The 11,927-nt window shown below is 41.2% G+C and overlaps 1 protein-coding gene across 2 annotated transcripts in view; it reads left to right on the top strand.

The window, feature by feature from the left end:
* Window positions 1-10: 10 nt before the first annotated feature.
* Window positions 11-11,927, top strand: part of NEMP2 (nuclear envelope integral membrane protein 2) — a 12,967-nt gene continuing 1,050 nt past the window's right edge. The window contains exons 1-7 of one of the 2 annotated variants that reach the window (XM_035899043.1): window positions 11-2,541; window positions 4,124-4,352; window positions 4,528-4,600; window positions 5,615-5,708; window positions 6,364-6,478; window positions 7,136-7,361; window positions 9,624-9,800. In XM_035899043.1, coding sequence (XP_035754936.1) covers window positions 2,452-2,541; window positions 4,124-4,352; window positions 4,528-4,600; window positions 5,615-5,708; window positions 6,364-6,478; window positions 7,136-7,361; window positions 9,624-9,800 — 1,004 coding nt within the window. In that variant the 5' untranslated portion in view covers window positions 11-2,451. The remainder of the gene's footprint in view (window positions 2,542-4,123; window positions 4,353-4,527; window positions 4,601-5,614; window positions 5,709-6,363; window positions 6,479-7,135; window positions 7,362-9,623; window positions 9,801-11,927) is intronic. The other variant, XM_035899044.1, reaches the window with a different exon arrangement.

Below are 11,927 nucleotides of genomic sequence, written 5' to 3' on the forward strand. Positions count from 1 at the left end.
CCGGGCGCCCACAGGCCGGGTGTGGGTATGTGTGTGGTTCCCTCACACACACACACACCCGTCCCCCATCCGAACAGGGCGCGGGGGGACACGCTGCCCTCCCCCCGGTCTCCCTCGTCCCCGGTACAGCGCGACCTGCTGCCTTGTCCTTCTGCCCAAAATGGCGCTGCCCTACGGAAAGGCCGGGGCCGCCCCCTCCCCGCCCGGCTCCGTCCCTTGCCCGCTTCGGCCGAGAGCTTAAGTCGGTTGAGGGCCGGAGGCGCCCCCAAGGCGCTTTGCTGGTTTCCCCTGCTTGTCCCGCCTCAGCGCGGTTCCCAGAAGAAACGGGGGGGGCCTGGCCTGGGGGAGCTCCACGGACAAAGCGGCACCGGGCGCACAGAGGGCGAGCGCCTCCCGCACCCGGTTCAGCGGCAGAGGTGGGAAGGCTGAGGAGCGCTGGCATGGGAAACTGACCTGGAGCATCTGCTCCAGGAGGAATCCTGCTGGCCTCCTCATAACTTGGTTCAGGAGAATAGGTGCTGAACAGACCTTTTATTAACGAGGGCAGTGAAAACCCCAAAGGTTCTTCTCAGTTGCAGTGGTGATACATAACTCAAAAAAGTGCTTCCCTCCTTGCCTTTATGTTTCTCAGTCTTGGGCATCCTCTGGATGCTGCAGCAGATGCCGATTCTCTCCACTGCTTGCAATCTCAAAACTTGAGAGTTGCCCTCTCTGGGTGTCCTCACAGTAGCTACAATCCTCCTCCATCTCACGATTACCTGTTCAGGAGCATCATTCCTTTTGGAACGTGATTGTTTCAGTCTATGGAGCTTATTTTTCTCAAGAAAATGCTTTACAATTAAGGGGGTAAGAAAATACTTTCTAGCGTTGTATGCCCTCCATAGGGCATTACTTCTAATGTGGATGGATAGTTTATCCGCAGTGGCAAAAAATCCTGACACACCCTGCAGGGAAGGTGTGGGCATGCTCGGCCGCGTTTTGGTCCTACTTGGGTATCGCCATTTCCTAGCATGGGGCTGTCTCGGCCTTAGCCCTGGGTAGTGCCCAGCCTCACCTGCTTGCTGCGTCCCTCGGCAGCACTTTTCAGAGGCAAATGAATCCTTTTGCAGCTTCCTGGGATGACCTTCATGGAAGTGCCTGTCAAGAGGTGCAGCCGGCCCTTGTCCAAAGGGTTGTGCTCCCTCCTGCTGGACTTGCCATGGATGAAAAATAATCAGGTGGTTAATTTTTCACAATAAAAATGCCCAAATTTTAAGTTTAAATCAATGTACTTTAGCAGGATCATCTGTGGACACTTTAATTCTGGAATGACTTAATAAACTTACGTAAGAACATCCACATGGGTATTTTTCATTGGCTTAATTAAATTGGTTAAAAAATAATTTAGCCTAAGATCAGCTTCCTTATAGAGACAGGGCAGGTTTTTACCTGCAAACAGTATCTCCTTGTCTAGATTGAGACTCTTTTGCACATACTCATTTTGCTGTTCTGAGTGTATGACAGTGTTTTAGCAGTTATTACTGAGCTTAGCTTAGACCTACATTTTCTATTCAGTGAGCCAGATGATTCCCTCTGTTCGGATCTGTAATTATTTCCTTTATTCTTAATTATGTTCCTGGAACATTGCGGTAATGCACTGTAGGGTATATTTTACACATGTGTATAGATTGGAATGTATGTTATTCTTCAAAGTTCGCTCCATATATCATTCAGGTGCATTTCTGCTCAAAACTGAAATGGAATTCTGAAGATTGTAGGGGGTCAGTAACATTTCAGAAGAGTTGACTAATTAGCATCCCTAATTAAATGACTTATGGCAAGCTATCAGTGCAGTTGCCTTGTTACATGTCATGGCTGGACTATGTCAGGAAAACTTGTTTTAGAGAGAAGAGTTGCGTGATTTAACGTTAGAAACATTTCCGAGGGAGAGGAGTACGATTTCTGCCATCAGCAGCCATGTCATGTGCTAAATGACTGGTTTAGTATCTAAGCCTGTTTACCTGCTCAGACTCCCACAGTTGCATTCACCACCAGTATAAGCATCGACTCCGGTGGAGTTAACACCCACTTGTGCCAGCAGTGAATTTGGCCCACAGGCCCCATTCCAGTGCCATCAAAACACTTGATACCAAAGCCAAGCTCCTATGGATTCCATTTTTTAAAAATACCACCCTAAGATTAATTATTTTTTTTCCAAAGGTGTTGCAGTTTACTCTGGAGCCTAAGTGACTTGATTAGAAGTCTAATTGGAATCTTCATCTGAATCATATTGAACGTGCTACCCTGCAGCATAGTTTTTACGTTTGATCATCTGCTAATTGCTTGTGATTCCCTCAGCATATACAACAACGAAATGGAGCAAAATTATAATTTGTATTTGATACGTGCTTAAAATTAACTTCTCTGCCCCCCTCCTCCCTCCCAGGTAGAAACTGTAGCTTTTTGCAGGAAATGGAGGTTATCCAGAAACAAGATGAAAACTGTTACTGCTATGTGCAAAACAGAACCGTTCACTTACAATACATTTGGTCGACTATTCAGGTAAGAGGCCATTTTGGGGATCATTCAGATACGCCGTACATTTCACGTGAACTTTTGCCAGCAAAGCGTATCGATCAGTTAGCGAGATGAAAGCAGGATCTCTGTGTAATTAGCAGTTTGAATGGTGTATAGGTAGGACCATGACAAAAATGCAACATTGTGATCCTCCACTTCAGATGTAGCGAGATTTGGTCTCCCTTTGTTACAAGAATGTCAACCAGGCTTACAGTATGATGCCACACAAACATTAACTTAGCGCTGCGCATTATTTTGTTGCACATCTTTTCTACTGATGGACCACTGCTAACCTCTGCCACAAATGTTTTTGCTTATCAACAAACGCCTTCATAAAACTTCTAGACTGGAGGATAAAAAGCAGTTCTGTGACTCACTCACCATAGCATACATAGCAGTGTAGGAACCACAGGTGTATTAGACTGTGACTAATGAAAAAACCAGCAGTAGTAGTGTATTTCTGGTTTTCTGAGTAATAGAGTGTCATCTTACAAGAAACCTGTTTAGAGGTTGGCTCGAAACAATATAAAAACCTTTTAACAGTGGAAGCAGCAATAGGTAAAGGAACAAGCTGACTATCTGTGTGGTTCCTTTTTTTTCCCGGGAAGTACATCTCTGGACAAGGGAAGGAAACCGTTTCACTTCATCTCTGGTGGAGGAATTTGCTCTCAGATACAAGGAAATGGAACATCTCTTTGTCTGTTCCTGGGACTACTTTCCTCAGGAACATGCTGCAGATGTTTCTACGAATGGTAGCAGATCTCAGGTGGTGAAACCCTCCAGCAGTCACACAAGCTTTCCTGGAGTAAATGTTGAAAACCAGGAAGTTTGGATTTTTCCCACAACAAATTGCTTGCTGACGTGTTGTCTCTTCTCCCAGTAGAAGCCTGTTTTATTACCTATTGCATCACTTTTTTTGTAGATGGGTCTTTGTTGTCTAATAGGCCCCAATCAAGAGCTCACAATGAATCACAATCTTCGGGAAGGTCATCCCATCTTAGAAGGTCAACAAGATCTTTTACCAGTTCGGGGGGTCGGATGGGGGAGGTGGGGGTGCTAGGAACTAACAAGAAACCCCAAAATACCCAACAGGAACATGATTATGATATGTTATCTTTTCATTTTCCTTACCCCTCTCCTGTCCCTAACATGAAGATTGTATTACTAACTACAAGAAAAACAAGTCCAATTTCTTACAGTTCAGGAGGGGATCCACAAAAAGAAACTGTGGTCAGCCAAGTATTAGTGGTTTTGTTAGAAATTTGTGTGGGCAAGTGTCATGGTAAAACCAAACCCACTGAGCTCTTGGATGGACTGAGAGGCCCCTCCATAGAACTTTGCTGACATTGAGTTCTCTGAATCATCTTGTAAGGCCTAAACAATTAAATCTTTGCATAACATTAATAGCCAATTTAAAACAATTAAGAATTGCACTGGCATTTTATTCTGGAGCTCTCTATACTGATTGTCATTATCATGTATATCTTACATGCTACGTAGTTCAGAAAACAAAAAAAACCCAGTGATTCTGAGCTACTTCTCTGTGTATTCTGTTGTTTGTTTTTAGGTAAAAGTTAACAGCAGAGAAATGTTCAGGTTTGAACCTCTTTCAGAAAGAACCAACTGTCGTAATTCAGAAACTTTTTTTGAGTTTGCTGCATGTGCTGTTCAAATCTTCTGGAAACCAGAGACATCTACAGAAACTTTCATAAGCACAAAACAATATGGAGAGGATATTTGTTTCAAAATACAGCCCTTCAAAACCGAACCATACACCGTGAGTGTGAAACGAGAAAGTAAGTGAAAAAAGCTTTCAGTTTAGATTACAGATAGATGGGCATTGCCAGTGTTTCTGAATGTACCATCTCTTCTATAAGAAGCTTGGGACTTTTCTGCTGATATACTGTATCACCAGCATTTCAGATTGAATTAGTCTAAAGTCCATTTCTATTTTTTTCCCCCTTTTTTTAGTGCTAGATGGAAAACTCTTGGTTTTGTTTGTAGCTGGAATTTTTCTGTTCCATTTTGCGAACAGTCTGAGCAGGTGAGTACTAGCTGCTGTTTTTTACCTTCTTTCCCAAAGCCTGTACATCTTTAGTCTGTTTTCTAAGCTGAAGAGATGGTTCTTTGGGAAAGTAAAATAAGGAAACTGAACACGTATTTAAAATTTCTTCATACCATTTGTGTTTGGACAAATTTTGACATATCTTGGGAGTGCTGCACTCTATGATAATCGCTTAGCTGTGGTAGGGTGCTTTCATCCAAGCTGCCTGCACTGGGCGACACCAAGACAATCCTCAGCGAGCAAGCGTGTGGATTCAGAAAAATGCTCTCTCCCTTTTATAGACCAGTGAGGTTAGCTGAACGCTAAATAATGCTGCACGTATTATAAATGATGCCTTCCTGCAGCAAGAAATGCTTAGGATGAGGTCATCTGGGGCCTTGTCTGCCTCCACCTTTGTGTCAACCTTTCCCCATCGTTCTTTTGGTGCACATTTTGCATAACGTGTAAGGGAGGATACTCACTGTTACAGCAAAATGTGTGTCCTATGACTTCAAAGCAAAATTAGTCAAATTAATTGTCAGGAGGCACCTCTAAAACAAGCAGAGCAGCGACGGGTTTTATAGAGTTAGCCCTGAATTAAGAAGTCAGACTTCATGCATGCATAAGCTTAGGAAAAAACCTTGTGAGTTTGTGGAGGGCTTTTTACATTTTTAATTAAAAAAATAAAACTTTTCTTGCAGTACAGAACCATATCAGTACACTGAAGAAAATAAAATTACTAGAAACTAGAAGGTCAATGAAATCGGAACTAGTGTGAGCTTTAAAAAACCCAACACAACCTCCTAGCCTGTAGCAACTCCAGGGACCTTAAGTACTGTTGGGAATTTTTCGTCACACAGATTTAATATCTAAACTGGGCCTGTTTAACCATGTAACTACAACTTACAGTTGTGTTAAGTTCTTATTGAAGATCACTGTTGTTTGTACAAATGTTGGCATCTTAACCAATTACTAATTACATTTCTCACTATCTTCTCTCTTGTTTTCTTACAGGAGTACCAAGTTCTTTTACCTTTCTGGAACAATACTGGGTGTTCTTGCTCTGCTAGTCTTTGTCCTGTTGTCACTTAAAAGGTTTATTCCAAGGGTAAATCTACATTTGTAAAACAAAACAATAATAATAATCAACATCGTAATATAGGAAGTGAAGAGTACAGAGACAGATTCTGATCTTGCTCTGTTTTTGTGGCCAGGTAACTTCACTGAAATGACTGCAGGATTGCTTGCATCAAGTAAATATAAACAGGTCAGAATCAAGATCTAGTTAGCTTGCTCCTGTGAGTTTAAAGTAAACAGGAGATTGTTGATGTACAGGAAGAGTTTATTCTGAAACACAAATTATTTTTATCGGACTGGAACTAAGCTCACTTTTGAATCTATGAATCAATCCAAATCAAAATGTAGTTTTAGTGGCAACTGGAACAGATTCTCTTCCATTCACCAGAAACAATTAATTGCAAAGCAGATGTGAATTTTTCCTTTACTTTTACAACGTACGTGCATTCCCACAATGTTGCTGAGATATGTTAATTGGAAATACACTGCAGTAGGCTTAGAGCATGACACTGGGGTGTGATACACAAATACAGAGGTGCATCACTCAGATCCATAAGCCCTGTAGGCCTACCGAATATCACATCTGGTTTAGCCTGTCAGTTGCCCTGCACACAGTAGTCCTGATTCTGACTTGAATTTTTTTTATTTTTTAAGTTTGTTTTTGTTTTGTTTTGTTTAATTTCCAGCACAGTACCTTCTGGATCTTAATGAGTGGCTGCTGGATGTCCTCTCTCTATTTTATTTACTGCTTCAAAGAGAATATGCAGTGGTTGTGGTCCGAACACAGAAACTACTTGTTGGGTAAGAAAATTACTAAAAACTGTGCTGCCGATTTTGGTTTAATTTAGCGGTTAGATGAATACCTGCCCATAAAAAGCAAAATCAAGTGACTCATTTATGGAGTACTTTTTTCTCCTAAGCCACAGACGTTGGAATATTCCAAAGGTTCCTAATCCATTTAAATGAGCATTTATTCACATTGTATCATTAAATAAGGAGTCTGACATAGTGAGCCAGTAGCAGCTTTAAGAGCACATTTTGCCTATATTATTTGTTCATTGTTTTACTATTACATATTTTCCCTGTAACAGCAAACGGGCAGCTATGCTGGTCTGTATTTTGCTGGATCTGGGAACTGGATGCATAAGTCGCTAACTGGATGTGGCCGCAGGGGCTGACAAACCTATTGATCTGGCACCTGCCTCAACATTCTTGCATGGAGAGAATTCACATGCAGCTCATACCATTACCTAAAGGCTATTCATAGATCACCTCGTGAAGCCTTTGCACACTTGTGAAATATAAAGCACATACAGCATAATGCAGGGATCTGTAAGACAACACAAGAAACAGCAGGCTATGCTCCACAGTAGTTGCAAGCTTTGTGAACCAAAGTAATTATGCTTATATGGATAGTTTGCATCTTTTTCTCCATGTCCTTCATTTCTGTTTCTACAGGGTATTTTCTGGCTGTTGGAATTACCAGCTTTGCCATTTGCTATCAGCATGGACCGCTTACAACTGAACTGAGCATAACCTTGTTCACGTGGACGCTACAGTTAACAGCCTTTGTCTTGGTTTATTGTGGTGTCACCATACCTGAAGTTGCGTATGCGGTAATAGCACTCAGCCTCTGTTCCAAAGGCCTGTGTTACCCCCTTGGCGCTGCCTGTCACGTAGGCAGGTTTGTATGCATTTGTGAATGTCCCAGTCCCTGTATCACCAGGAAATAGTGGAGGCTGATAATGAAAAAAACCCTTACTCTTCAATCATGATTTATGAATTTCTAGTACTAGTTCATATTTTTACCACATGTAAAGCTGCAATAGAAAAGGTGTAAATCCCTGACACACAAGAATTTAATTATTTTCCATTTGGCAGTTTTAAGCATGAATTTTGTTCATGGAGATCAGAGAAATGTGACTGTGCTCTTAAGTACAAATGTAGCACCTTCTAGTCTGCAGCATATGGCAACCAAAACATTTCTGTTTGGTTGATTGATTAGACTGCAGCAATACTGCCTTGGCTTCATGTGTAGTGAGGGAATCTGCAGGTAACTTGTACTGAATTTTACAGGATAAACCAGTGTACTGTCACCTAGGAAGATGATGATAAAAAGTGACAGTCCTTGTAGGTTAGTGTAGAGTTCAGAAACTAAAAACCCGTGTCCACAGAAATAATGGCTTCCATTGGTTTTAGTTTTCCAAGGTTATTACCCTGGATGTACATGTCTACCTTTAACTCCTGGAAACAACCTGTTGTCACTGTGGAGACATTCCCCCACATTCCCAGAGCCGCATTTCTACAGTGGCATTTGGAATGGGAACTGCTTGCAATATGTAGACCTTAGTTTGCTAAATATTTTCATTATCAATATGGGAACAACGTGTTTGCTCATCCTTGAATTCAAAGCATGTTTTATCACAAATATATCACTTGAAGATTCTAAAAAGTCCTGCCGATTTACGTCTGGTTTTTTACCTTTGGTGATGGCATCCAGATTAAGAGACTAGTGCAGACTGTTCCATGGCTGTGGACTTCTGCTGACCTGCAGAGAACCAGGAAGGACGCAAAAGCTAGAACTGACTTTACCAAAAGAGTAAAACCCAAATAATTTATTTTCTAGTCTTTTACATGTTTTTTAGTTTTGAAGAACATAATGCTTTGCTCTTTTGCTCTTTTTAGATGTGGAAGTGTGGACTGGGTTGAAGCTTTTTTATTTTAGGTAGAATTTATCATTTGTTGAAGACTGATTTTTGCCTGTAGCGAGAAGCACTGACTGTTTCAAAAGCAACATATAGGATCAATACTTACCTGATGTAAGCAGGTTCAGCTCACTCTGAAATCAGTAAGATTTAGCTACGAGTTCACAGAAGTCAGAACATACCTGTTTTACCCTGAAACACTGTAGTTTGTTCTCCTCATGGACCTCTCTTTGTTTTTCACAAACTGATGCTTCTATAAAGACAAAAAGCACTGAAATACAGCTCTACAAATTCCTCTTAGGAGAATAATAAGGTGGGGTTTTTTCCCTGTTTCAAAACACTAAGCAGTAGCACCAAACTGTGAGGCCATGATGCCAGATACGCAGTTCAGAGCAGCAGATATATCAAAATAACTAAGAATCTTGCATTATTTGTTGTTAAGATCAGTACTGATCCCACTGGGCCAGTAAGCCGTTTACCATTTGACCCGAATAAGGGCTACCATTTATTCTTGCTTTACAGGGAAATAAGGAGGAAAGTGAATGCTGCTGCTTGGAGCAGGTGTTTTTATACAGAGCTGAAAGTTTTATGGGCATCCAGCCCTTGCTTATCTTAACTCATCACAACATTTAAATTGAAAGCAGCTGACAGAAGGGAACAGAACATGGCACACTTTCTAATTGATAGCTAATTATATTATACACTGCTACGCAGCAGCTAAAAAAACATCAGATTGTAAACATTTTGGCCTCAGACTACTCAGTTTTGTAATTTAAAGCAAGATTTAAGAGAAGCGATCTAGTAAACAACATGAACAACTCATAACAGACTTAGAGCATTGCTTATCTTTGAAGTTACATATGCAGACTAGGTTTTGATTCAGCCTGTGTCTCTGCACAGACACATTTTGCATATCACACCTAAAAATGGCTGAGCAAACAGCCATCTATTTAATTCTATGAGATTTTAGTCCATGCATACACAACAAGGATGTGATCCAAGGCTCATTTGAAGCTCATTAGATATCATTGTGTGGAATTCCACAACTTTGGTTAACACCTAGGGTAAACAGGCTAGCAAACATTGGACACCTTGTCCTGAAATTGTAATGCAAGAATGTAGCTTGTCCTCTTAAAAGGATAAAAGTGATTAATGCATGTTAATAGCAGGTAGTAGAGAAAAAGGATGACAATAATTATGTGCCAGAAGGCTTTAGAAATGCTGTTTTCATTTCATTCTAGAAAAATGAAGAACCACTTTAAATCAAAAAAGTTAGTGTTCAAGTGCCTTACTGAAGAGGAGTATCGAGAACAAGGTGAAACAGAAACTATGAAAGCTCTGGAGGAGTTACGCTCATTCTGCAGGAACCCTGACTTCCCATCATGGTTAGCTGTATCCAAACTCCAGTCCCCACATAGGTAAGGAAATCTGGCCTCTCTAAAACGGGGGACACATTGCACAGATTCTGTTACACAGCCCACCCAAATGCTGCTTCAGGCCACTGTTCCAGGTGTGTTTATCTTGCATGCAGTCAGATGTGCAGGTAGCTTTACCTACTTGAGTAATCCCACTAAAGGGCACAGCCACACACACCTCTCAAGGATATGACTTGGTGGCGGTATTAAGCCCCATTTGTTCCTCTCTGACCCTAAATTACTCAGAGTTTGCAGATGTTCACAGCTAATTCATGGTAATGGCAGCTTTCCCTAAAACGTACAGGCTTCTTACAATGCTTCTACAAGCTACACAGTAACTCAGGTGGCTGTCTAACCAGGGAAATGCCCCTTTCTTCAGTTTTTAGAGCATTTACACTTTTGCATTGTGCAAAATTGGGGCAGGCTGAAGATACATGCTGAAATATTACCTGCATTAAGCTCTCCAACTGCAAGCCTGCACAGCCAAGAAATCCTATTACTTGAAATATCAACCAATACCTAAGACTAAGAATACAGAGGAAAAAAAATCAGTGCCTGGACCTAGGAAGTATAACAGGTAGAAGAGTTACTCCAGATACAGCTTAAGAGACAAACCTAAAACAAGTAAACAGGGGTTAGAAAGGGAAGGGTCAGATAAATGCAGCCAGAAAATATTGGATGATATAAAATTAATCATAATAGAAGTGCATTTCTGTCAAAACCAAAATTTCAAGCTACCAGAAGCAGAGTTTCTCATATTACCCAGCCACAAAGACTTGGCCCTTGCCACAGAACCAAGTATCACAATTTCAAAGGAGCCCCAGTCAGCTTGGAATTTAATCAATAAGAAGTTAAAACTAGTTTCAGAACCTTCATCTTCCCTGGATGGGCACAGAGCCAGCTCCTCTGCCAGATTTTACAGATTTACTGTTAAACTGTCTTATTTGCTAAGATACTTGCATTCTGTAGCATGATTGAAAGATACAAGAAGTGAAAACTCACTGCAGTATCGCAAAACAAAATACTGCTAAATGCACAAAACAAACACTTGAGACACGTCTTTTCTAGCTATCACTTAGTTCATATAGTTCTTACAAATTGTTCACTGTAAAAATACAAAAATAAAAAGGAGAACCAACAGAAGTCTACTTTAAATCAGAGTACCCCTTCAAGCTTCCATTGGACTCGATGATCTTAAAGGTCTTTTCCAACCAAAGTGGTTCTACGATTAAGCATCAGAAGATAGTTCAACACAAGGCAAACCTGTAAAACACAGCCAGTCCAACTCTGTTCCTCATTTAGATTAACAGTGCTTCCAAGAAGAGCAAGGTGACAACATTCATCTCACAGAAATGTTAAGTCTAAAATGTAAATTATTGATCGGTTTACCAGAACTCCAGAATGTAGCTGCATTTCCTTTTTCTTACATTTCTCTGATGCTGTCGACACTTACCCAGGTGTCAGAACTGCCATCTGTTTCCACATGCTTTGCCAGAAACCTCCAGCTCCATTCTATCTCTTCAATGAGGTTGTCCACTGAAAGTAAGATCTGTGGTGAATTTAAACGTAGGGACAGTGCTGAGCTCATGCTTTGTTCTGCCAGACCTCCAGCTTGGCATCTACTTGTAGCAGCTGCAGAATTCCCAGTCTGCAGCTCCCAGTTCACCAAAAACAGGAATTCTTTGGCAAGACTTCAGCTCAGCTTGTCCAGGGTGCGCATGCAGCACCAGAAGCAAGGTGACAGCACAGCAATGTAGGAATGCGAAGTTTTCACCATTTTTCCTTTCATTAACAGAATCAACTTACCTGAATTCTTAGAGCCTTTGTATCAAATACGCTACAGCTTTAATTTATTTTTAGAAGCTAAAGTACCATCTATCCAACTGTACAAATGCTTGCTCTGGAGTACCCCACGAGTACTGACAAGACGTGAAAACGAAGTTAGATCTTCTTGCTTAGTCACAAGACCTTGCAGATGGCCTCCAGAAGAGCAAAAGTTACTTACATAGGAAAGACTGAAAAGAAGATGAGGCAGGAAAACAAATTTTCAGGGTTGTTGCCATCCATTGCGATTTAATCCTTGTTGTTCAGGACTCCCTAGCTCGTGCTGCAACTTCCCCTCATCTGCTG

Source organism: Egretta garzetta, unplaced genomic scaffold, assembly GCF_000687185.1.
Source record: "Egretta garzetta isolate BGI_Z169 unplaced genomic scaffold, ASM68718v1 scaffold297, whole genome shotgun sequence".
In the NCBI taxonomy this organism is placed as follows: domain Eukaryota; kingdom Metazoa; phylum Chordata; class Aves; order Pelecaniformes; family Ardeidae; genus Egretta; species Egretta garzetta.